General features: G+C 38.4%; 1 protein-coding gene and 1 long non-coding RNA gene across 2 annotated transcripts in view; one reads left to right on the top strand and one right to left on the bottom strand.

The window, feature by feature from the left end:
• The window catches only part of LOC112156111 (phospholipid-transporting ATPase ABCA1), a gene marked incomplete in the record, with an annotated part of 201,468 nt that overhangs the window by 66,909 nt on the left and 110,683 nt on the right, over nucleotides 1-23,876 (top strand). Inside the window, 10 exon segments of the mRNA XM_024288273.2 lie at nucleotides 1,558-1,779; nucleotides 5,475-5,679; nucleotides 6,332-6,454; nucleotides 7,546-7,717; nucleotides 8,655-8,786; nucleotides 10,816-10,955; nucleotides 12,818-12,955; nucleotides 20,483-20,706; nucleotides 20,885-20,960; nucleotides 22,070-22,272. Of these exon segments, the coding sequence (XP_024144041.1) occupies nucleotides 1,558-1,779; nucleotides 5,475-5,679; nucleotides 6,332-6,454; nucleotides 7,546-7,717; nucleotides 8,655-8,786; nucleotides 10,816-10,955; nucleotides 12,818-12,955; nucleotides 20,483-20,706; nucleotides 20,885-20,960; nucleotides 22,070-22,272 (1,635 nt within the window).
• LOC112156112 lies at nucleotides 11,164-18,395 on the bottom strand. The gene is made up of 3 exons (XR_002920912.2): nucleotides 16,600-18,395; nucleotides 12,797-12,933; nucleotides 11,164-11,781 (listed from the first exon to the last, which is right to left on the bottom strand). It is a non-coding gene; the product is annotated as an uncharacterized LOC112156112 (long non-coding RNA).

Below are 23,876 nucleotides of genomic sequence, written 5' to 3'. Positions count from 1 at the left end.
CACCTGACCAGGAACGGTCTGTGACATTTGTGTGACAGACTGTAGCGCTACTCTTCTCCCACAGGTCGAACAACTTATCAGTCTCTGCCACTGACCTTTCTGTGCCAGACTCACACGAAGTGAGTCCCATCGTAAACTGACATGGGTTTGCTGGTCAGAAAAAGAGAAGAAAAAAAGAACAAATAAGTCACTGTTAAACCTAATAAGTCATTTTCTTTAAGTAGCTGATTGAATAGGAGGTTTTGTTACCGTTAGTCTTCAGAATTGGGTTTGTATCAAAAATTAATGGTGATATAATGAAATAATTCACCATAAAAAACAAAAAAGAAAATCATAGACGATCAAGCGATTTTAGGGTTGGCTAGTTCTTAGATCGGACAGTCTAGGACTTCCAGGTGCTGAAATTGACTGAAACCGCATTTTTCTGATTTCAAGTTGAGATAAATGCAGACATTGGGTTAGGTCCTTTCAATATACAAGTTTGAAATGGTTCCAAGTATGACCGGAGTCATCACTGTCTGGTTTGACTCCTCCTCATTCCAGGTTCCTCCGAAATCTGTCAGGATTTCTCCCTTTGTTCATGACGATAGCCTGGATATTTTCAGTGGCCTTGATTGTCAAAAGCCTTGTCGGTGACAAAGAGTCGAGGCTAAAGGAGACCGTGAGGATCATGGGTCTGAGAGGCGAAGTCTACTGGTTGACCTGGCTCCTGACGTGTCTGCTACCGATGGCCATCAGCTCCATCTTCCTTACACTCATAATTAAGGTGATTTATGAATAATTTCAAAGTGGCTCAAAAAGGACCCGATGATTTTGGAGAGTTTTACACTTGAATAGTTTGCTTTGCATTAAAAGAATTTGTAATACCTTTGTGGCCTTACACAATCAAATTCCCGACTTTGGATTGATGGTTTACACGATTTTTGTCTGGCGTTTGAACCTTGCTTTCATTCTGACCACATGGTTTAGACCAAAGTTTATGAGATCCTTCATACCTTCCTGGATACTATTTGTGGTAGTCTTGTCTAGAATGAATCAAAAAGTCCAATGCGAGACCGCCCTGACAATCGGTCCCACGACTGGTCGAAAACTCATTGCTCCACCTTAACTCTCCAACATCAAAAATGGGTTCTTTGTCTAACAGGCAGAGTGAAAGGGTTTGATACTCTAAAAATTTAGGAGTGAATGTCTGTCCACTATATTCAAATCATTAACACTCCAATCCACTCTGCTTGTTCGGACATGCCATAAAAAAGGCACAAATGGGAAATGTCCTGGAACCTCTTTGTTCACCTTTGATTCCTTGAAGGAAGAGACAAAAACCAGGGGAACTGGTATTTATTACCATTCTTTAACACCACTTGTGGATCTGTGTGAACAAGAGGAGGCATTCTGAAACATTTTCTCAGAATCACCTGGTCCCCAGGCTAACCCTATTGTGCCTAAAAATAATCAAACACAATCATTTGAATCTCTCTGTTTGCTAACATATGAAATGATACTTTTATTTGTTTGACAGTTCTATTCCCTTTGTCTCACTTAATTCTTTGCCTGCAGTACGGAAAAGTCCTGCAGTACAGCGACCCCTCTGTCGTCTTTGTCTTCCTCTTGGTGTTCTGCTTCGCCACCATCTCTCAGTGCTTCTTGATTAGCGTCTTCTTCTCCAAAGCCAACTTAGCGGCGGCGTGTGGCGGACTCATCTACTTTCTCCTTTACCTCCCGCACGTTCTGTGCTACGCATGGAGGGATGTCATGGGCTTTAACGCCAAAGTCGGAGTGGTAAGTCTATCTTTGTTTTTTAAAACTTTCCTTTTGTGAGTGGAATTTTATTGTGACGTCCATTGTGGGGTTGCGTTTTTTTGGCACTTTATCTGCCACAAAGATTTATTCCTTAAGCCTTTTTGATTGTCCAAGGCTTAAAAAAGGAGTGACCCAATCTTAATGGTAACACAGGCGTGTCTTTAGGTTTCTTTGAGGCTCGTATGGCCAACTCAAGGGATGTTGTTGAAAAGGAATCAATTTTTGAGTTTGTAGTAGGAAGATTGTGAAGACTCATGTAACTTGCACTTGTGATGTATAGTGGATGCTGTCATTCGGTGCCCTTTATTCCAAACTCTAGTTGATAAAAGGGTCCAAATAAAAAGACAAAGCAAAGGGAGTTGGCCAACTATAAAATAAATCAGAAAGACTGCTGACCCTGCAATGTCAACCGTCAGAGTCGGACTATGGACTGCCTAACCAAAATCTACGAAAAGAAAACAAATAAACAAAGCCCACAAACTAAGACTACCAAGGTCCAACCCTGAACTAAAATAACAAAACTCAGCAGTGTAAGACAACTAAGGAAGAAAAGAAAAAACACACAAGCACACCCTAAAATAAGACCTTAAGGCTACACAGCCTGATGCTCTGCTCCCTGCCTTCCCTGGTGAGGCCTACTCTACCCTAACTACCTGGCAGGTGCTAATTGTGATAATTTGCTCCACCTGCCAGATGAGCAGAATGGCAGGGCATGTTGAAAAGGTGCAGCACAGGACCAGCAGGATGTAACAGACCCCAACAACAGATTTAAAAAAAGTGTGTAACGACGCATGAACAGGACAGTTATGATCATAGTAGTTGTTTTAACTTATGTTGCCAAGGCCAATGATAACATAACATAAGGTTTTGTGTGAAATATGAACAAAATATTGCTGAGTAGCAAGTAAACTCCAATACACTTGGGGATTTTACCTTTTACAGTGAAGGTTCTTTTGCACCAATGTAGTAAAGAGTACACAAAACCCCTTTATCTCCATTTTAGTGATAAACATTCCTAATCTGTATTTAAAGAAAAATTTGTTTTTTGTTCTTGTTTGAAACATTTTGTGCCGCTCAGACAAGCTTCTTCCCTTTCATCTTTACTCACTCTTCTTATTCTTTTCTGTTAAAAGCCACCCCAACCAAACAGAAGAAATTGCTTCCCTATAATCAGGTGCTTTGGTCGCCTTTTTGCTGACCAGGTAGAGCTCAGCGGGAGCGATCCTCCTTCAGCTAAGGGAGTGCTCAGGTTATGCTATGCTTTATGAGACCGCCGTGTCTGTGTGCCGCTTCTGTCTTTCTTTCAGCTCTGATAAAACCCAACTGTATTCCCTTTATTGTCCAGACTGTACTGCATGAGCCAGGCAGTGATGCAAAGCAGTCTTCTGCACTGCAGTGGGCTGCTCTCTGGCTCGCATTTTAATGAGAAACAAGAAAAGGCCTCGTTGTTCTTTGGCGTTCAAAAGAGCCAAAGAGACTTTTGATTGCATAAAGAAAATCTTTTTAAAAAGTGACATAAAAGTTTTGAAACTATGGTCAAATTACTTATGATCTCGGGGCTTACAGCACCCAGCAGCAGCTATGTGGATTCTTTAACAATCTTAACAATATACACTCTATCTATGGCTTCCATTTGAGCAACGACTAAAGCTACGTTCACACTGCCCTCGGCAATGTGTGGTTAAGTTACCACTTTCAATAAAAACTCTACGTAAAGTTGCGTAAATGCGCATCCAGGCCCGGTTTAAAACAGGTCTCACAACCGGGTCTGGAAGTGGCACTAGTTCAAGTTCCGTACCGTGTCTATGTCCGGTTCACGCCCTATGATGCATCCAGGCATCACTGGGTGTCACCAATACCACGTGTAGTACCGGGTTCAGGTCTAGTTACCACATCTACTACCATTTCAAGTCTGATACAGGGCTTGGACGCTGTACCAGTTTGTGTCTGGTACTGCGTCAAAGCCCGGTTGACATCCCGTGACGCATCCAGGCACTCGGTGACACTGATGCCACGTCTGGTATCAGTTTCTGTACCACATCTGGTACCAGTTTGGGTCCAGTTACCACATCTGCTACCAGTTCGGGTCTATTACAGGGCCTGGACGTGGTGCAAGGTGCAAACCAACCATGGACGCGGTATCGGATGTGGTACCGGGCTCAAACCTGGCATGGAAGCAGTACCAGACACGAAGCTCCGGGTCATGTCCAGTTTGTGTTCGTTGACCTTATCATGTACCGCCTTCACTGCCCGGTTTGGGTACCGATATTGGACGCATTCCAAGAACCAGCCCACATGTGGTACCGCGTCCCATTGGTTGCGAACCTTTGATTTTACGAACAGCCAGCACGTTAAAAAAGTTGGGGACACCCAAATCTTGGGTGTGATAACATGTTGACACCATAGGCTAAACGCACACACATGCCCGGTGTGTTTGTATCTTGGGGGTTAGTTCCTGTCTTCAAATAAAACAGGGGGTGTGGTTTTTTGCTGCCTCATTCGGTAGCTGGCAGCACAGAGAGAATGACGGATAAGAAATATGGTCGGCTTCAAAGGTACCCAGCTGTGTCCGGCTTAACTGTTCAGATGCAACACTCGTGTAATCACCTGTGCAATTTCATATGACGCATTCAAGTATTAGTCTTTACTAAAACACTGTGCACATCAATGGCTGCTTTCTACACAGTCTTATTGCAGTCTGACCGTCTGAATCACCAGCTTGACATGAGTTCAATAGAGTCGGCTTGTTTTTTTGTCTCCTTCCCAACCCGTGCCCCTTTCCCAACAGCCAAAGGAGTGGCTTCTGTTGTTTTGTCAGCCGTTCGTACAGAGGTCAGGGGATTGCTGCCCGCCGGCCCCGCTGTCAACCCTCATCTCGCCACCGATTGGCAGACGGGCAGCGGAGGACGTGGCGGAAAGTCGCCAGTAGCATCAGCAGCCAGGCTCGAGGTTTTTTGGCGCCGCCGCTGCAGAGCCTCTCACTCTCTCCGTGTGTGGTTGTGTAACAACGCCTTATCATGGAGATTTGTCTCTCAGGCTCCGGCGAGCACGTCTGCCGGCGTATAAATGCTGCGAGCAAATGGGGTGTGATGAAACAGCTGGCGGGGGAACACGGCCAATCAGAGGCCGTGGCAGACGACGCCTCGTGGGCAAAGCATCATTTGCCGCTTCCTGCTGTACGAAAGATCAAACAAATCTTTGTTTGCAGCAGATGCATTCTAGTGTCCATCTTGTCTGCGTGGTAATAATGATGGATTATCTCCAAGCTTTTGTACATTATGTTATATTATTATATGTGTATTCTACCAATTGTATAACGTGATATTATTCTACACGTCAGGAGTATTTTGGGAAAAGATTGGCTTGCTACCAAACCTACTGAACTGATTAATCCACTGAATTAATTCATTAATATATTATTCTTTATTAAACTCCTTCATTTGGAAACTTGGGAGTAACGTTATCTTGGCTGGAAAACTTTCTAGGCAGTCGACCAGGACTTAACTGATTCCCGTCTTTATGGCCGAGCATGTTAACTCCACCAGCTGCTGAACTCCAACTGCATATTTAGCGTCTTGTCTGGGAGTGCCGCGACACGCTCGCAAAGAGCAAATGAGCGTGTTCTATCAATTATGGAACAATCACTTTAACGTTTGCTCTCCGTTCGTTCCCAGAGCCTCCTGTCATGTGTGGCCTTCGGCTACGGCTGCGAGAACCTGTCCAAGTATGAGGAGCAGGGCGTTGGGATTCAGTGGCACAACATCGCCAAGAGTCCAGAGGAAGGAGAGTCCTACACCTTCATCGTGTCCATACTGATGATGCTGTTAGATGCTGTTATCTACTGGGTTTTAACCTGGTATATTGAGAACGTTTTTCCAGGTAATACTCTTTTCGGTTTCCTCCTACAGTCCAAAAACATGTTTCAAAAAGCTAACTGGTGAAGCTAAATTGTGCCTTAATGGTGATGCCTATGGGACATCTTCATCCACAAAAACAAGGATAGGCTCCAGCAACCATGTGACGGGACTAAAAACATGGACGAATGGACATACAAATATTTTCTTGCAAGAAAACAGGAAATTACCAAACACTGGTAGTCAGGAGTTGTGGTTTAAAGATTAACTGACACGGCAACGTTTTTTTATAACATAATAGCCTCATAAAGTAACCCACATGACCCCTATAACACCACAATTTTGCTAATTTTACAATCAGACATACTAAAAAAATTTATGCAATTGTGATCTTTTAAACCACTTAAAAAGAAAACAGTAGGTTACAGGGAAAAAAATGGAGTGACCATTTTATTAACCCAGCTGAAATGCTAAACACACTGTGGGGCCTCAGAATCTTTTTCGCCCAAGGCCCACACATCCCTTTGAGACGGCCCTGTCACCAACACATCATACTTTTTAATTTCAAATTAAATGGTACTTCTTAAAAATAAATGAATGAATAAAAGTGTATTTGCAGTGTTTACACTGTGATATTTGTAATGTACTAAACTTGTAATATAAACCATGTTCATCAGGTCAATATGGAATCCCAAAGCCGTGGTACTTCCTTTTCACTTCCTCCTATTGGTGTGGGAAAACCGCGGTTCCCGAGGACACCGATAACTTTGACAAACTGAAAGGCTCCAGTGTACAAAATGGTAAACTTTTATTAAAATCTCTATTACTAATGTTTGTTTGGTATCTAAAACTTACAAAAAAAATGCAACATGATGTAAAAATGAATTTAGAACCACTTGAAAGCAAACATTTTCAATTTATGTTGCATTTCTAGAATGATCAGGAATTTTTTTTTTGGGGGGGGGTGGTGTCTAAATTTTACATTCTCTTTTTTTAAAAAAAATCAAAATTTCATAAACACTTTAAATGTTGACAGATTTATAACTTTATTTTTACACGATTTACATGTTTTCTATGGAGACCCAAATGGACTAAAAAAAAAAAAAGTATCTGAAATTTGAAATATTTTTTTTCTTCTTTTTACTAACTGGTGCCCTCCAGATAGTAACTAGTGCGCACCAGATAGTATTCGGTGCGCACCAGATAGTACCTGGTGCCCACCAGATAGTAACTTGTGCCCACCAGATAGTAACTGGTGCCCACCAGATAGTAACTGGTGCCCACCAGATAGTAACTGGTGAGAACCAGATAGTAAATGGTGCCCACCAGATAGTACCTGGTGCCCACCAGATAGTAACTTGTGCCCACCAGATAGTAACTGGTGCCCACCAGATAGTAACTGGTGCCCACCAGATAGTAACTGGTGAGAACCAGATAGTAACTGGTGCCCACCAGATAGTAACTGGTGCCCACTGATAAGTGACTGGTGCCCACAAGATAGTAACTGCTGCGCACCAGATAATAACTGGAAAGAAAAATTCTCAAAATTAAGAAATACAATATTTTTTCTAAAATTTGAATTTTTTTTTTTTTTTTACTAAAAATTAAAAAAAATATATGGTTACTAACTGGTGCACACCAGTCTGATCTGGTGAGTACCAGTTAGTAACTAGAGTTTTTCTTTTCAACCAAAACTTTCAGAAAAAAATATTGTTTTTACCTTAATGTCTCTTTAGGTGCTCCATATGTGTACTTTTATTCCATTGAAATATTATTTACACATCAAGCTGTAAATAATATGTTGCTGCAAATTTCACAAAAATATTTTTTTTAAACCAGAACTACCATTCAAAAAATATATTTTAATTGTACTATTTTATTTTATTTTTAGAATATATGGAGAAACCCGATCCCAACATGAAGGCGGGGGTCTCCATCCGTAACCTTGTCAAAGTCTACAAAACTGGGAAGAAAGTGGCAGTGGACGGTCTGAGCATGGACTTCTACGAGAATCAGATCACGTCTTTTCTTGGCCACAACGGAGCGGGAAAAACAACCACAATGTACGGTTTGTTTTCTTATAATACCTTGTTCAAATAAACTAACACATTTCAAATATTGGTTTCTATGTTACACAAAGGGTACTTGTTCTCAATAATACATCTATATATAGATATACATTTATATGTGAATCCAGAGGACTATCATCGCTCAGTTGTTGCTTTCATGGTGGGAGGGATCTAATAGCTGTTTGAAAAATGGTGAAAAGGTCAGCTGGGGTTTTGGATGACAAAATAAATGAGACCCAGTGGCCCACAAGAGTGAGCCAGAGTGACGGAGAGAGCAAACCATGCAAGACTAAGGGCTGCGAGGAAACTGTGGGCAACTGGAGCGAGACATACCTGAGCACAGAGAGGACAAAGAGAGGACTCGGCCACACTCCAAGTCTTCTGTTGATGAGTTCCCAGCAACCGCATCAGAGTTGTGTCCCAACAAGGGAAAATATACCGCCTTTTTCTTAACATGTTTTGGGTCTATTAAGGTACTTTTAACAGAACTATCAAATGATTAGTTAAATACATTTTTATGCCTTTTATTTCAGTCTTTGTTGCTTAAGGATACAGAATTGCAGCTTTTACAAACAAAATTGCAATTCAGGTTAATTTTCTATCAAATAAAAAAACACAAGAGAAACATAGATGTTTTAATATAAGTTTGTAGAAATGTGGGTGAGTTTTTGAGTATATGGAATGGGTAAAATTTTTTGTCAAAATGCCCAATAAAAAAAAATATGACAAACAATATTATCTTTGCAGTCCAGGACTGCTGCAGGACATAACTATTTTATTAATATCAGTCAAATAAATAGGTAGAAAACAACAGGAAACTGATTAAAGAGCCAAGTATGGTTTAATTTAGAGACACATTTATTTTTATTAGTAGGCTGTAGTTGACATTTATTTGATGGTTTTTAAAATATCTTCCTTCTTTTTTTTGCAGGTCAATTCTGACAGGCTTATTCCCACCTACCTCTGGAACGGCGCTCATTAACGGCTACGACATTCGCACCGACATGGACACCATTCGGGGGTGTCTGGGAATGTGTCCTCAACATAATGTCCTATTCGATGAGTATGTGGAGTTTCTTACTCAGTCTGGTGGTATTTAGTAGGGGTGTGGATTGGCAAGAGTCTGGCGATATGATGTGTATCGCGATACACATGATATGATATATATCCCAATATCATTGCCTCTGCAGTATTTTAAATCAAGACAACTATTGTTAAATAAGGTATCGCGATATTTCACCATCACAATCGATATTTTCTTAGACCTCTGTAGTATTTAATGTTTTTATCTGTTTACTTCGACCCATGTTGGTCCAGGGTAGACGGAATGAATATGAATATATGAATGAAAATATGAACATGAATGATGGTAGTTGCACATTTTTTAATGTTCGCTCAGTTATTGCATATCATAAATAACCTGCGATAGGTGAAATCCATTTAGAATTCTAGATGTTTTTAAGGCTGTAAGACTTATAACTTAACATGTTATACACTTTTTTCCGACAGACACTAACATTTTCCCGTGTTTTGCTCCCAAAGTTCAAACCTTGGTAAAAAAAATAAGTCCAGTATTATAGAACAAAAACGCAGATCTTCAAGCAATAGAATAGTTATGTAAAAAAGTATGTATCAGAGAGATTGTGAAAAGTGAACCGTAAAATAGTGAGGAACCACTGTATCCTGATTAGACAGTATAAAAAGCAGGGAAAATGTTAACTTTTTAGCCAAACTATGTTAAGCCTCTAATTAAAAGGGTCAACTCTAGTGTTTTTTACTTGTGTTACTGTACACAATACAATTACAACCCTGTTGAGGAATACTGCTACCTTTACAATCGGTCACACGACACCTCATCAACTTTTATGGCCGCCACTGCTTACATGTGGCTTTACACAAACAATTGATCTGAATCTGACAGTGTATAGTAAATTAAACCGTCTTCATTATCAGCTCATTACAACCTCGCTTCTACTGTTATTGTTGTCGCTGATTTGCTTACTCTGCAAGCAGATTACGTTATCTTTGTTACCGCCGCAAATCCTTGATTATTTTATCTCCAAACATCCTTTTACTTATTGATGCTGCCTCTATCCGACATGCTACCATGTCCTGTATTTCTCATGTATTTTAGTACAGCTAGTTGACAGTGTTTGTGTCATGAACCTGATTACAGTCAAAGACTGTCCTTAGAGTTGTGTCTCGCTGGGGTGCTGACGCTAATTAGATGCACAGAATTGCTAGAAAAATGCTCAGATAAACAAGAAATAGTGCAAAGTGAGTAAAAATTTAGTCACCTCATGAAGTTTTGCCACCTTTCCTGAATCTAACTGTGAACACAGATGATCTTGTTTCTCAGCCACATATAAAGCTATGTTTTTCTGAATGGATGGCCAAAGATCTGAAGCTGGCGTGGAAATGTGTTTATGAGGAAAGTTGAACACAAGAGGGCTAAGAATATAATTTTAACGAGGACATGTTTGGATCCATATGCTGGTAGGTACGTTTTAATAGTGACCAGAACAGGCAAGGGTAAAGACGTAGTCACAAACCAGGCAAGAGTCAACAAATGAGGAGCGAGACAGAGACAAAAGATACAAGAGAGACGCTCAGGAATACTAGGAAGATGCTAGACAATACTTTGCAAGGAGCAAAATCCAAACGCGATGGAATGAGGAAGTAGCAGAGGAGATTGATACTCCGGAGAGGGCTCCCTCTGGTGGTAGGAGGTGGAACTGGAAGTTCAAGCCCTGACAATAATCTGGCCCGGATTTAATATTTGTGTTCAGTTATGGCCTTCTTTGTCTCAGCAGTTGATTAATTCAACAACAAATCTTCCTTTTCTGCTTCATCTTAATCTCTCCCCCCAAAAAAGCCATAAAAGTATGGACAATGGTGTAAAAAAGACATTGTGGGTTTGCCTACAACTATACATTTAAAGCTACGTTCACATCAAACCTGAATGATGAATGACTAATTAGGGACACCCGAAACATTAATTTTTGACGTGGAGAAAGGGTCCTTGTTTTAACTGTTTTTTCCCCATTTGTCAAACCACAAGTATCAATCAAATGGGTCTTCTGAAACTCTAGGCTGACGGTGGAGGAGCACATATACTTCTACGGCCGTCTGAAAGGACTCAACGGCAGCGAGCTCAAAACCGAGATGGACCAGATGATTAAAGACGTCGGCTTATTGCACAAGCGAAAGGATCTGGCTAAGAACCTGTCAGGTGAGTTTGGGTGCATGCCGACATATATTTAGCATCCAGGGCTCTGACTGCCATTATGCAGAGCTGTAAATTTTGGCTTTGATGTGTGCAGGATGTGTGTGCTTTAATTTCCCCAAGGAAGAAATATTATCTGTAGATTATAACCGCAGTTGGAGATATGCTATTCTGCAGCCGGTATGTGTGGCTGTCTCACACATTGCCTGTACTTGGGTGTCATAGGTTGTAATTCATTGTCTGGGGTGCATGAGCAGGCACTACTTGATAAATTGTCCCCAGTCACGGGTTGCTTGTGAGCAAAACCACTGAAATATGACTTTCAAGGTTGATCTATGCTGACTTTTCCACTACATTAGCACTACATTGGATGCATTTTGAAGAGCTAGCTAAGAGAGAGGTGGCTGGAATTATGGCAGGAATGTGTATCTGCTTCCCAGACATAAGTCATCTTACTCCATGCAAAAGGTAATAAAACATAGAAGGATAAACCTTGACATGTTTATTCCATAATCACTTTCTGATATTGTGTCCACATCATATTTGATACCTGACACTGATGAATAACTAGGTAGTTTTTTTTTCTTATTCTCAAGGCAAAATGTGTCGACTCACCAGAAAAAAATATTTTGTCGTTCTGTGTGGCCCTGTGACGGACTGGTAAACCGTACCGCCATTGCCCTTCAGTAGCTGAATAGGTTCCAGTAATACCAAGACCCCGAACAGGAATGAAACAGGCTTAGAAAATGGATGGAAAGATATTTGTTTTCTGCTTTATGTCAAGAACTGAGCTCAGATCCCGGACAAGCCCCCAGTTTGTTCTGCCATAGTTCTGTGGAGGAAGAAATGTGGGTTAGTCAGTCAATCTACAGTACTTATGGGAAACAGAAAATCCACACCAGACATAGCACTCACTCTACTAACTTAATAACAAACTAGATGTATAGCATTATCTGAGATAATGCAGGTGTGAATGCTGTTAGCTCAATGTGGTTGCTAAAGATGCCAGATTTGATAGCTGAAAATGCTAAAACTGATAGCCAGCTAAAAATGCTGAAGCTGAAAGCTTGCTAAAATATTAGCTAAATTAGCCTAAAAAACCTGGAGAAATATTTAATTTTGCCATATCAGCTAGCATAATGCTAAAATAGTAGCTAAAATCAAAATTATTCTAAATAAAACTGGAAATAATGTATAATATTGACAAAACAGCTAGAAAAGAATTTCTGAATCAGCCAAAAACAGCTAGCATGTTGCTAAAATATTGGCTAAGCTCCAAATTAGCCTAAACAACTGGAAAAATGTCCGAATTACCCTAAAACAGCTAGCATGTTGCTAAAATATTAGCTAAACTCCAAATGATCCTAAATAAAACTGGAAATAATGTCTAATATTGACAAAACAGCTAGCACAATGCTAAATATTAGCTAACTCCAAATTGAAAAACTGGAAAAGTGTCTAATTTTGCCAGTATTTTAGCATATTGCTAAAAGCAATATTCCAAAACTATCTGCCATATTGCTAAAACATTAGCTAAACTCCAGATTAGCCGAAACAACTGGAAAAATGTCCGAATTACCCTAAAACAGGTAGCATATTGCTAAAAGCAATATTCCAAAACTATCTGCCATATTGCTAAAATATTAGCTAAACTCCAAATTAGCCTAAACAACTGGAAAAAAGATGTCTGAATTAGCCAAAAACAGTTTTTACGTGCCAAAAAACGAACGGAAAGGTGCAGGAAAATCACTATAATGTAAATGCTGAAAAGCATTCGCACAAATAAATAATAACAATAAAAAAGCCTTGACATAAATATATTTAGGATAAGAGTGTGAAAATCGCACCATTCTTATTTGAATTTTCAGGTGGCATGCAGAGAAAGCTGTCGGTGGCTATAGCTTTTGTTGGTGGTTCAAAAATCGTCATCTTGGATGAACCTACAGCGGGAGTGGACCCTTTTGCTCGCAGGGGTATCTGGGACCTGTTGTTAAAGTACAAGAAAGGTAAGGATTCATATATCTGCAAGTTTGTATTTTGAGATTTAAAAGCCTAAGTTTACAAGAATAAGTTTGAAACAACTAAGTTTGCCATTCTGAAAGGTTCTGTACGATCTGCATGATTACGTTTGTTAATGAGGTTGTCTATTAAGAAGAAAGAAGAAACTAATGTCTCACAGCAGCAATTCTGACTTCCAAAAATAAACTGCATCCACTGCTGCTGCTTATAAAAAGAGACTCCTGTAGCGTCCTTTTCAATTCAATTCAATTTATTTATATAGCCCAATATCACAAATTAGCCAAAAACAGTTTTTACTTTGTGGGCGTAATCCTAATCCAAGAGTTTCTGACTTGAAAGGGGGTTCGGAATGCCTTTGAGAACATGCCAAAGAAGATAGAGAAGCTTTTAGGGGCTATACTCAAACACAGCAAATCAAGTTTTTGACCATTTGCTGTACTATTGACCTTTTCATATTCCAAACAGGAAATCAAATTCCCATGGACTTCTATTGCAAAATAAACAGCTATTAGCTACTTTTTTTGAATCCTAATTTTAAGCATGATGTCATTGCCAGTGACCAATCACATTTCTTGATAAACCCCTTGATAATCTGGCCCCCAGTTTGAACATTCGAAACATCTGATTGACAGATTTCAAGGGGTTGAGGAGTGAACGTCTAACAAGCTCGCTCCTGATTGGCGACAGAGCCACCCCAGACAACACACACTGTTTTGGGGCATAAACTATGCATAATAGGCCAAGGGGCAATAATTTGGTTAGTTAGGGTCTAAAAGGCGAAAATTGTCACTTAAAGTCAATACTGAGAAGTTGGGTTTCAAATAGGCAAGTCTAGTGCCCCCTGGTGGCGAAAAAATCGGACCGCGATCCAATATCTCCTCCATTGAAAATGAATGGGAGTCAATGACTGCGGTAGAGATGGTGGGTTTTGGACCCTCTTTCTTCGTTTTTACACGGGGCGAGACCCAATACCTCCGTGCTCGTCCCTAATTGGCGAGATTGGTTGTCATAGAAATGCTGACTCCAATCACTGTTACTGACAACATCCGGTTCTAACATAGTCTATATTGTACAGTCGATGACTTGAACCAGTAGTCCACTTCTATTAAAAGTAAATCAAGAGAATTTAAGGGTCTGCAACCCTCTGACCCAGTACTGGACGTAGAGTAGTCCTGGTACTCAAACCTGGTACTGGATTCGAACCAGTGCTAGATGCGGTACCGGGCACAAACCAGGCCTTATCTTGGTACTAGGCACGATCCAGTACCGGGTTAGGGTTAAGGTGCTGGCATTTTGTTAGGGTACTGGCATGCTTTTTGTCTCGGTACCGGATCGGTTCCGGTTCATGGCCTGGAGGTTTGAGACCTGTGATTTAATGGGAACATCCAGCACCTCAATTGGACGAGTCATCAATTGTTGACGAGATGGGAGTGAGAATGTGTAGCATAAACAGCTTACCAAACTATTGGGCATGTCTCTCTTTGGCCTCGTGCACATGGCGGTTATTGGTGGCTGTAAGCAGGGTATGCACATTACAGCCGCCCAGTCTCTGAACAGATGTCTAAATGTTTAATGTGCACGGTGTGACATTCTGCCCTCTCTGTGCCATTAACGTCTCCATCTCTCTAATCAAGTCCTCTCAGTCCATTTGGGAACTGCAGATAACTGTACTATAATGAGAACCCCCCACACTCTGGCCGCAGGACTGACTTATGTTTGGTGAGTCGTTGGCCTTTTTTAGAGCCAAGGTGTTATTAAGGGCATTTATTAGGCAAAGTAAAAATGAGAAAATAACTTTAAGTGAGACTGAAGACTCAAATTGGGCTCCGAAAGGAGGATTATTTTTCCAGACGGAGAGCTTATCGACCCCAAAGGTTTTGTTTTTGTGGCAAAGAAAAGGAGGTGATTTGTTTGGAGGGAGTTCAAACTCAGTTATTCACTTTGTTCAAAACACAAAGTACTATGAAAAAAGACTTTGGTGCGTATAAAAGATGCATGATCTGGACAGTGGGGGATGGATATTAAAGTCTGAAGCAGTGAAAGGATGGTGTTGATTCTCACACTTAAATTGTGTAATTTTCTTTTCCTGTCATTTATTATTTAAAAACTGCAAAAAAATGTGAGGATTTTGTGGTTTAATAAGGAACAATTTTTTTTCCTCTCATATTCACATTTTTATCCATTAATGGAAGTTAATTACTATTAAATTACCCAGACAATTATGAAAGCTCTCAAGTATGGTAAAGATTTTTTTTTCATGTCCTAATTTCAATCAATCAATCAATATCTGTAAGGATTTTTTTGAAATTAGAAACAAAAAGTGCTAAAAAAAAAAAAAAAAGAAACACAAAGTGCTATACACCAAGATAAATCATATAAAACAAGCCTTTTGTAAATTAAGTGGCAACTTTTAATTACTAACATTTTAAAAGCAATGACATAATTTATGAAATTAGGTCAAGTTATGGGTAAAAAACAAGTAACCAAAATGTTATTGAAGATTTTATAAATTTTTTTATATAAACTACATATATATATATATATATATATATATATATGCATAATGTATTTATAGTTGTGTCCTATCTTTTTCTTCTATTTTTATCTAAAAGAATATATATATATATATATGTGTGTATATATTGCTCCATTTTAACTGTAAATATAAAAGAAACTTGTCCCCTATGAAACATGTGAAACATGCTAAATAAACATGCTATATAGTGTTTTTCTAGCATGCTTCAGATGCAGATTCCTGTTGTTGGCACACGATAAAAAAAAAGGAGCAGCCTGTAAGAACAAATAGGTGGAACAAATTAACGCCATGAAAGCCATGACTTTCATGGAGATTTTATGAATGTTTCCACGGGGATTTAACTTGTGACCCACAAAACATGGATTAAAAAAAAATGAAGTTGTGAATCAGAAAAGGTGAATTAGAAGGTTAAGGTAAGCAGGCCACTGGAAGACTTCATTGAAATCTGTCACAAGAACACCTATTATTACTCAATAAAATACTACGAATATTTTTTTTTTTTCCTCTATTGGGTGTCAATCAAAGAGGCAGTGGGAAAAATGCATTAAAACAGAAAAAAAATATATTATGAATATCTCTAATGTTATGTTAAAGATGAAAAATACTATTTTCCTTTTAGCAACACATTCCTTGTCATCTGAAATAATCCTTTTCATGAGGAATAAATCATCTGTTACAAATAAAAAAGTGTCAAATTTCAATCACTATAATATTTCACACTAATTTTATTGTTAACCTTAAACAAACTGTAGTTTAGCTAAATTGTTTGTGGCGGTGTGTGAAATAATACTACCAAATGTGCCAAATGTGGTAATGCTAGGAATGCTAGCAAGAAGCTAGCCAAACACTCAGCTCTTAGCACTCACGTGTTTTCTCAACCAAGATGGCGGTGCAGAAACAGGAAGTAGCTGAACCACACTGAGAGCTGAAGAGGAGCGAGGTTTTATGCGTTTGCAACATAAATCCTATCAACCTTCATCCAAATGTGTTTTTGCTAGCAATGCTAGCAAGGAGCTAGCCCATTACCTCGCATTTAGCAGTCTTGTGTTTTCTCAAGCAAGATGGCTGTGCGTAAAAGGAAATAGTACTACCAACCTTCATCCAAATGTGGTAATGCTAGTCAAGCTAGCAAGAAGCTAACCCAACACTCAGCACTGTTACCGCAGCAAGATGGCGGCGCAGTAACAAAAGTAGCTAAAGCTCACTGAAAGAAAGAGATTAAGCTAGCTAACCAACTTGGTGTGTTTTACCCTTTTTATTTAAAAGACTAAGGAGTTCAGGGGGAAGTCTGTTGAGGTTTTATATCTTTATGTCACTGCCGGACTCCTCGAGTGTCATCGGGAAGCCACTTGGGTTAAAAAAAAAAAAAGTTGGTTTGAGTGTCGTTAGCGTGGCAAACTTAGATAAAGGCGCTCCACTGTTTGGTCTTTTTTTATTGGAATATTGTGACGATTGAATTATTATTATTATATTATTGACTAAAGCAAATTGAAAAGTGCAAAGGAATGTGGGTGTAATTGGCAAAAAAAAAAAAAACTGTTGCTAAGGAAATCCAAATATTTACTTTTGCTGATTCCTCTAAAAATTACATGGACCTGTTTGTCACCCCCAGACGACCAAAAAATTGAATGGTTGCTATGGAAATAAAACTAATAGAAAGGCTGTCATTTTGGGAAAAAAAAAAATTCTCTTTAATTTGTCACATGCAGCTGTGACCAGGCTGGGCGGGGGAGAAATGAATTGAGGGCAGGTCAAAAGGGGACACCTAGGAGTCATGTCACAAATAAATAAATAACATTAATAACCTCATGACTTTAATTTTTATTTTCTTTTTGTTATAAAAGTGCCTTTTTTACCCTTTGATGATCATCTGAAGTCATAGTTGCAACACAACTGTCTGGTTTTTGCATGTAATGCTACATAAGCTCGACTTATTTCAGCCTTTAGAAAATTCTTACACATTTAAAAAAAAAAAAAATCCTACTTTTTGAGACAAAGTACAACCACACCGTCTTATCCAGAACCTTCATCAAGCAGTCCCAGCAATAATTGTGCCGTCAGCGTCTCCACTCGTTCAAGTCCCATTTTAAATCATTTTGTCCAAACCTCCCAGTAAACACAAGGCCATCTATCCGCAATAGCTCAGCAGACAGCTTGTAAATTATTCCAGAATCATTTGAAAATGTATTGATCGGAATTGATTGCCACTAAAACCGGTTAATACAATTTGGCCCAAAAATATATCTCACTGCCAATATTCATAATACCTGTCTAGCCTTTCTCAGCACACGGAAATCCATTTCTATCCACTAGATTTAGAGAGAAGCCGACTAAATAACAGAACCTAGTTTTCCAGCTCTACTAGCAATTTATCCGAACACCCATCCCCGCTTGATATATGACGTTCTGCCGTAATGTGCCACAACGCGGAATAAATCACAACACCTTTGTAGGCCATCTGCAGACCAAACATATGTGTTTTTTCTGCAAACTTACAGATCATCCACTTCTTTTTACCTTTTTTTAGCAGAAAATCCTGCCTTCACTTAAGAGGTCCATATAAAATGAGCTGCTAAAAACTCAAGCATGAAGTTTTTTTTTTTTTTTCCCCCCAGAGGAAAAAGAAAAAATTGAGGGGACTCATGCATCATGGGTACTTTATTTGAGTTTATATACAGAAGGATCCACACTTGTTAAGGAATAGCATTAGGCAGTAATACTTAACTGACAGGGGATGGATTAAGCTGCTCGGCTAGTGGCGGGGATTCAGGGGGGAGTGGGTGGAAACGGTCGAAATAGCTGCATCTGGTCGCAGTTAATAACCGCCGAGTGTGTCCGTGTCCCTGAGATAATGTGTGACCTCTGAGGATGCAGATTGGACTGAATCAGCGGCGCCCTGGAGCGTCACCTGACATAAAGGAAGCACCAGGGAATTCAGAGAAGAGCGGACAAAAACGCGTGTTTGTAGAAAATGTCAGACCGTATCTTCCAGAATTATTCATAAAACTGTCTGCATGAAAAAGAAAAAACAAATTTTATTGTGTTTATAGGGTGTGAAAATGTTCAAACTGCCTCAATTTCAAATTAAAAGCCCCAAAGTCCAGTAGCTAAAAAGTGAGCAATTATTTAATAGTTCAACCTTAAAAATCATCAAAAATATTATTTACAATTAACAAGAAAAATATTTACTCTTTTGTGAGTTTAAATTGATTTCTTGGACTGTTTCTGTTTGTGTTTTATAATATGTAAGAAAGCTTTAATTATGACTATTATTTTTAAAGCTGTTTTTATCATTTATTTACTTACTTTATTTTATTTAATGTACACTTTGAAGTGTTCTATGACAGGAAACATGTTTTTTAAATAAAGTAGAATTGTATTTTTACTGTGGAAAAAAAGGTGATATGTTTACTTTGACATTTGTATTATTTATATTTAATAATAAACTGTTTAAAATGTAAGTTCACTGAGCAGGGGTGATGCTAGAATTTCTGAGGCCCAGAAAGAAACTGTTCACAAGGCCCCCCATTTACATAATAATAATAATAAAAATCATCTCACAAAAAAGGAAAAAAAGTTTAAATAAGTGATGATGATGAAATAAAAAATTAGATTGTTACACTTTGAATTATGATTAATTGCAATTAATTGATTACTTGCCAATTAATTACGATGAATCACAATGTTCGACTTGATTCATGACATTATGCACTTTTTGAATTAAACAGACCAGGGAAAAATTTTTCCAATATTTTTTTTTTGTCTCAAATGTTAACATTTATAAAGTATGAGCTCAGATGTACTTGAAGTACGGTGGCCCAGAAGTGCAAGTCAAAATCAACAAATTACTGGATGCAAAAACATTATAAAAATCCCAATGACAAATAAAGAGCAAAAAAAAAGAAAAAAAAGTTTTAGTATCTCTTTCAGAAATAAAAACACATTTATATAAATCAAAATGAAATGTAAAAAAAAAAAAAAAAAAACACAATAGTAAATCGTACAAATCCAACTTTATTTATAATGTGGTTTTTATGTCATAGGAAACAGGAAACAATAAAAAAACGACTAAAAAAATAATGATTAAGATTATAATTCTGACTTGATGCTCAAGTGAGAAAATGATATTTTAAAGATCTGACGGCGCCAGCAACCACTCATGATCACATTTGGATTAGATCCCCTCCAATCAAACACAAAGAGATCCCACAGCAACGACTCGGTTCAGAGACAAGTCTCTAGTGTGGAAGAAAACACTGGAGTTAAAGAAATCAAATGTACAAAGACTACATAAAAGTGTGGAGAAATATCAAAAGAAACATAAAAACGGTTGTAGCTTTTGCGATAACTCAGAGGCCTTTACCAGACGACCTCACAGACTGTGAGGATTTATACTGTAAGATCTTATCAGATAAAAAAAATCATTTATATTACTTAAAATCAATAACTTATTTTCAACCCTTTACTGAGGGTACATAACTCATCCATTGGGGCCCTTTACAGCCGTCCACTATCACTGCAAATTCTCTATTTGTTATATTCATGCAAGCTTTTGTAGCCCTCGGCTCCCCGGTCCTTCTAATCTGGCTTTCTGCTGGTAAACAGCACTTCTGCCTCTGTGTGAGGCTGCGAGTTCACTTAAAAAGTGCACTCAAGTGGGATCTGAAACACCACGATGCTGAAGGAAGAACTGTCCGACAAGATGTGAGGAATGTGTTGGAAATGCTAAGGAATAAATCCACACAAGCGTGACGTTTGGGTCTGTATTTCAACCCACGCGTCTTTATAGTTTTGTTTAGTCGCCTCGCATAAGAAAATACAGTAATTGGAGGTGATGATTGTTTCGCGGCAGGCTTAATGTGAACACGTCTGAATGGGCTTATTCGTCTTAACAAACACAAGAAACAGATGCTTCCATTTCTCTGAATCGACCTTCATATTTAGCGCTCCAATAGATCTTTATCTTGTTTGTCTTCAGGTCGGACGATCATCCTCTCTACACACCACATGGACGAGGCGGACATCTTGGGCGATCGCATCGCCATCATCTCCCACGGGAAGATGCGTTGCTGCGGCTCCTCCATCTTTCTGAAGAAGAGCTTTGGCAGCGGCTACTACCTCACGCTGGTCCGAAGCGGCACGGAAATCATGACGGCTCAGAGGAGCGGGATCATTCTTGGAAAAATCGAGGAGGAACCAAATGTGAGTTTGTATCCATGCTTTTAGAATAAGCTTTAAAACACAGTGTCCCAATGTGCCTATGTCACTACCAAATGATTGGTCAAAGTTGGATCTGGTTTAGCTTTCAAAGTGCATTCAATGGCCACAGTTGGTTATTATTTCATATGGTAACACTTTCTATTCCCTTGGTGGTCCACAGGAGTCAGACAGCCCTTCAGGCAGCACCCTGGATGAAGGTTTTGGGAGTCAAAGCTCGGACAACTCCAATCCAGCAGGTACAAACTTTGGTTTGGTTCATGAGGACATATGAGTTCTTTATGTCAAATTAGAAGATGTGACATACTGTGCTTTGGATTTATTAAACTAAAAATGTGGTTACTTCATTGTTCACAGAGGAAAAACATGAATGTAACTTCTACTGCTTCCATCAGATCTAAATTTAATATTTACCTTTTAGTCGAGGATAATGGTTCTACCAAATGCGACGCCGCATTTTTCTTCATTTGTTCAGAACAAACACACAACTCTTTCTTTTTCTGTCGGAGGTGTAAACCAGATCCGTTTGCTTCTTCATAAACCTCTGAGCCAGTGGTTGTTAAGCTTCAGTAATTATGTATGAGAGGTTCCGGATCAATAATGGATGTGTTGTGTTCTGCAACGCTGTGCGGATTGATCCTCGCTAAGCCCGAGATTCAGCATGAATGAGGCAAAAAGGAGTCGTGTGTACTCTGCTGCTTCCAAATGTCACTTCATCAGATCTTCTCGCTACGTTACAACGCGTTTATTAGAAGATTTGATTAGTTATTCCAAAATGTCATTTGAAAGTTGATATCCTTTTAGGTTTGTTTAATTGGTGTTACATCTCATGAGTTATCAGTTTTGTTGTTTCATTCTGTAAATTATTCATTTTTTTTTAATTAAACAACCCTGATGTATAAAAACAAAATGTTATATTATAGATTCTATGACATTTTCTGATCACGAGTGTTTAGAAAAAAAGCATCCTATTTACCCATTGTCTCAAATTTGATGTAACTGTATTATAACAAATTAATTATTACCTTTTTTTTAAATTTGTTTAATACATAAACTAGTAATTTAAAAAAGATGAGTAATTTTTACCTTAAAGCTTTGAAAAATGTAGCTAAAGTTTTCCCGCCAAAAGTGTTCATGGAGGCAGCCATTTTGAAATGAGCAGGAAAAGACGTGTTACTGCCCCTAGTGGAAGGATAAGGCACTACAAGGCAGACATTTTAATAAAAGTTTGTTCATGCTAATGAGATAAGGGTCATAGAAAGCTTTGAATCAAATATTAATGGTTATAGAGGGTTAAAGGATAAGAATGTTTTGTAAAAACCTTTTATTCGTGCTTTTTTTGGGGGAGATCTGAACCATGTGACTCAGTTTGTGAGGAGGCACGTTCCCGAGGCGGTCTTCCTGGAGAGCATCGGTCAGGAGATCACCTTCATATTGCCCTACGCCAGAGCCAGAGATGGGACCTTTGCCACGCTCTTCCAGGAGCTCGATCAAGTCATGGACAAACTGGGCCTGACCAGCTATGGTGTCTCTGACACCACACTGGAAGAGGTAAATGGAACGTGGGGCTGCATACATGTAAAAGCTTTGAAGTGTGAAGCTTTTTGGACTTCTTTTGATTTTCTTCCTACCATGCTGTTTTTCCGTCTCGTGATGTGATTCTGAGAGATTGCTCCTTCCAAAGAATACTAAAGGTGGTGTTAAGACGGAGACTCCCTCTGAGTATGGCTTTTCAAACACAAACTTAGTACCGATTACACTTTTCAGTAATAGTAACTTGTTTCAAAATTTAGCAGTCGCTTTATAAATAAAAGAAAAAAAAATCTTTAAAAGAAGCTACATTTTAGTTTGGAAAAAGAAATCCCCCAAAATTGCTTATATAGTTGGATGACCCGAAAACGTCCTGGCAACCATATAAATAAATAATTAAGGTGGGATTGGAAGTATCTGGAAATATAATCCAACACAAAGAATTTTGGATTATTTTAACACCAGATTTTAAGGCTTATTTATAATTTCATCTCCTAATAGCAAAAATGGTGCCAGATGCAATTCCAAAAATAACCACTAGGCTGCTGTTGCTCAAGCGAACTGAACCAAATGTAGAACAGTGCAACTTTGTTAAAGAAAAAATACATTCAATTTACGATTTAATCTATTTCCTTGTTTTTCTTTTGTACAATTGCTGAATTTTGTGGCCCCAAATTGGTATTTTGTCTTAACAATATATAACTTTTCCATGGCCACAATCTAGTATCTCATTTGTACGATTTATGTAAGTCGTGGCCACAATTACAATTTTGTCTACACGACTAAACCTTTGATTTATTTGACTTTATGGACACAAATTAGTATTTTATTTGTTCAAAATAATTATATTATTGATTTTTCCATATAATTTATACTATTTTATAAGGAATTAGTATTTTGTTTGCACGGTTGAACTATTTTGTAGTCACAAAGCAGTTTTCAGTTGCACGATTGAACTATTTCGTAGCCACAAATTACTTTTATTTTCTCCTCAGTATTTAATGGTTTTTTGGCCACAAACAAGTATTTTGCTTGTACAATTTAACTATTTTGTAGCCAAAATTATTAATTTAGTTGTAGCCTACAACTGAACTATTTCGTAGTCGCAAATAAGTATTCCAGTTGGACGATAGAACAATTTCGCAGCCACAAATGTTTGTGTTTTCCTCACTATTTTAAAATTTTTGTGGCCACAAACTAGTATTTTGCTTGTACAATTCAACAATTTCATAGCCACAAATTAGTAATTTAGTTGTACGATTAAACTGTTTTTGTATTTTAGTCATACAATTTTACTAATATTATCTCTATGCGATTTTCACTTTTTCAAGGCTACTAATTAATGTTTCATTTGTGTAATTTCAATATTTCATGGCCACAAATGTCACAATTTTTTATGTTTTCCTTCACCATAAATTAATATTTTGTTCATACAATTACTTTTATTCATTCGTTCAGTTATACTTTTCTTGTAGTAAAGGATTTGTATTTCATTCATACTAATTATTTTTGTTTGTGGGCACATTGTAGTGTTTTGATCAGGTGCAATCGTAACAAAAATTCCTTAGTTTTTTAGAACGTCAGATATCCTCTGTAAGAGTAAATTTAATACATAGATTAAAAAA

Source organism: Oryzias melastigma, linkage group LG18 (genome assembly GCF_002922805.2).
Source record: "Oryzias melastigma strain HK-1 linkage group LG18, ASM292280v2, whole genome shotgun sequence".
Taxonomy (NCBI): domain Eukaryota; kingdom Metazoa; phylum Chordata; class Actinopteri; order Beloniformes; family Adrianichthyidae; genus Oryzias; species Oryzias melastigma.
Note: the sequence above shows the minus strand (reverse complement) of the source record. Positions and strands in the feature narration are given on the sequence as shown.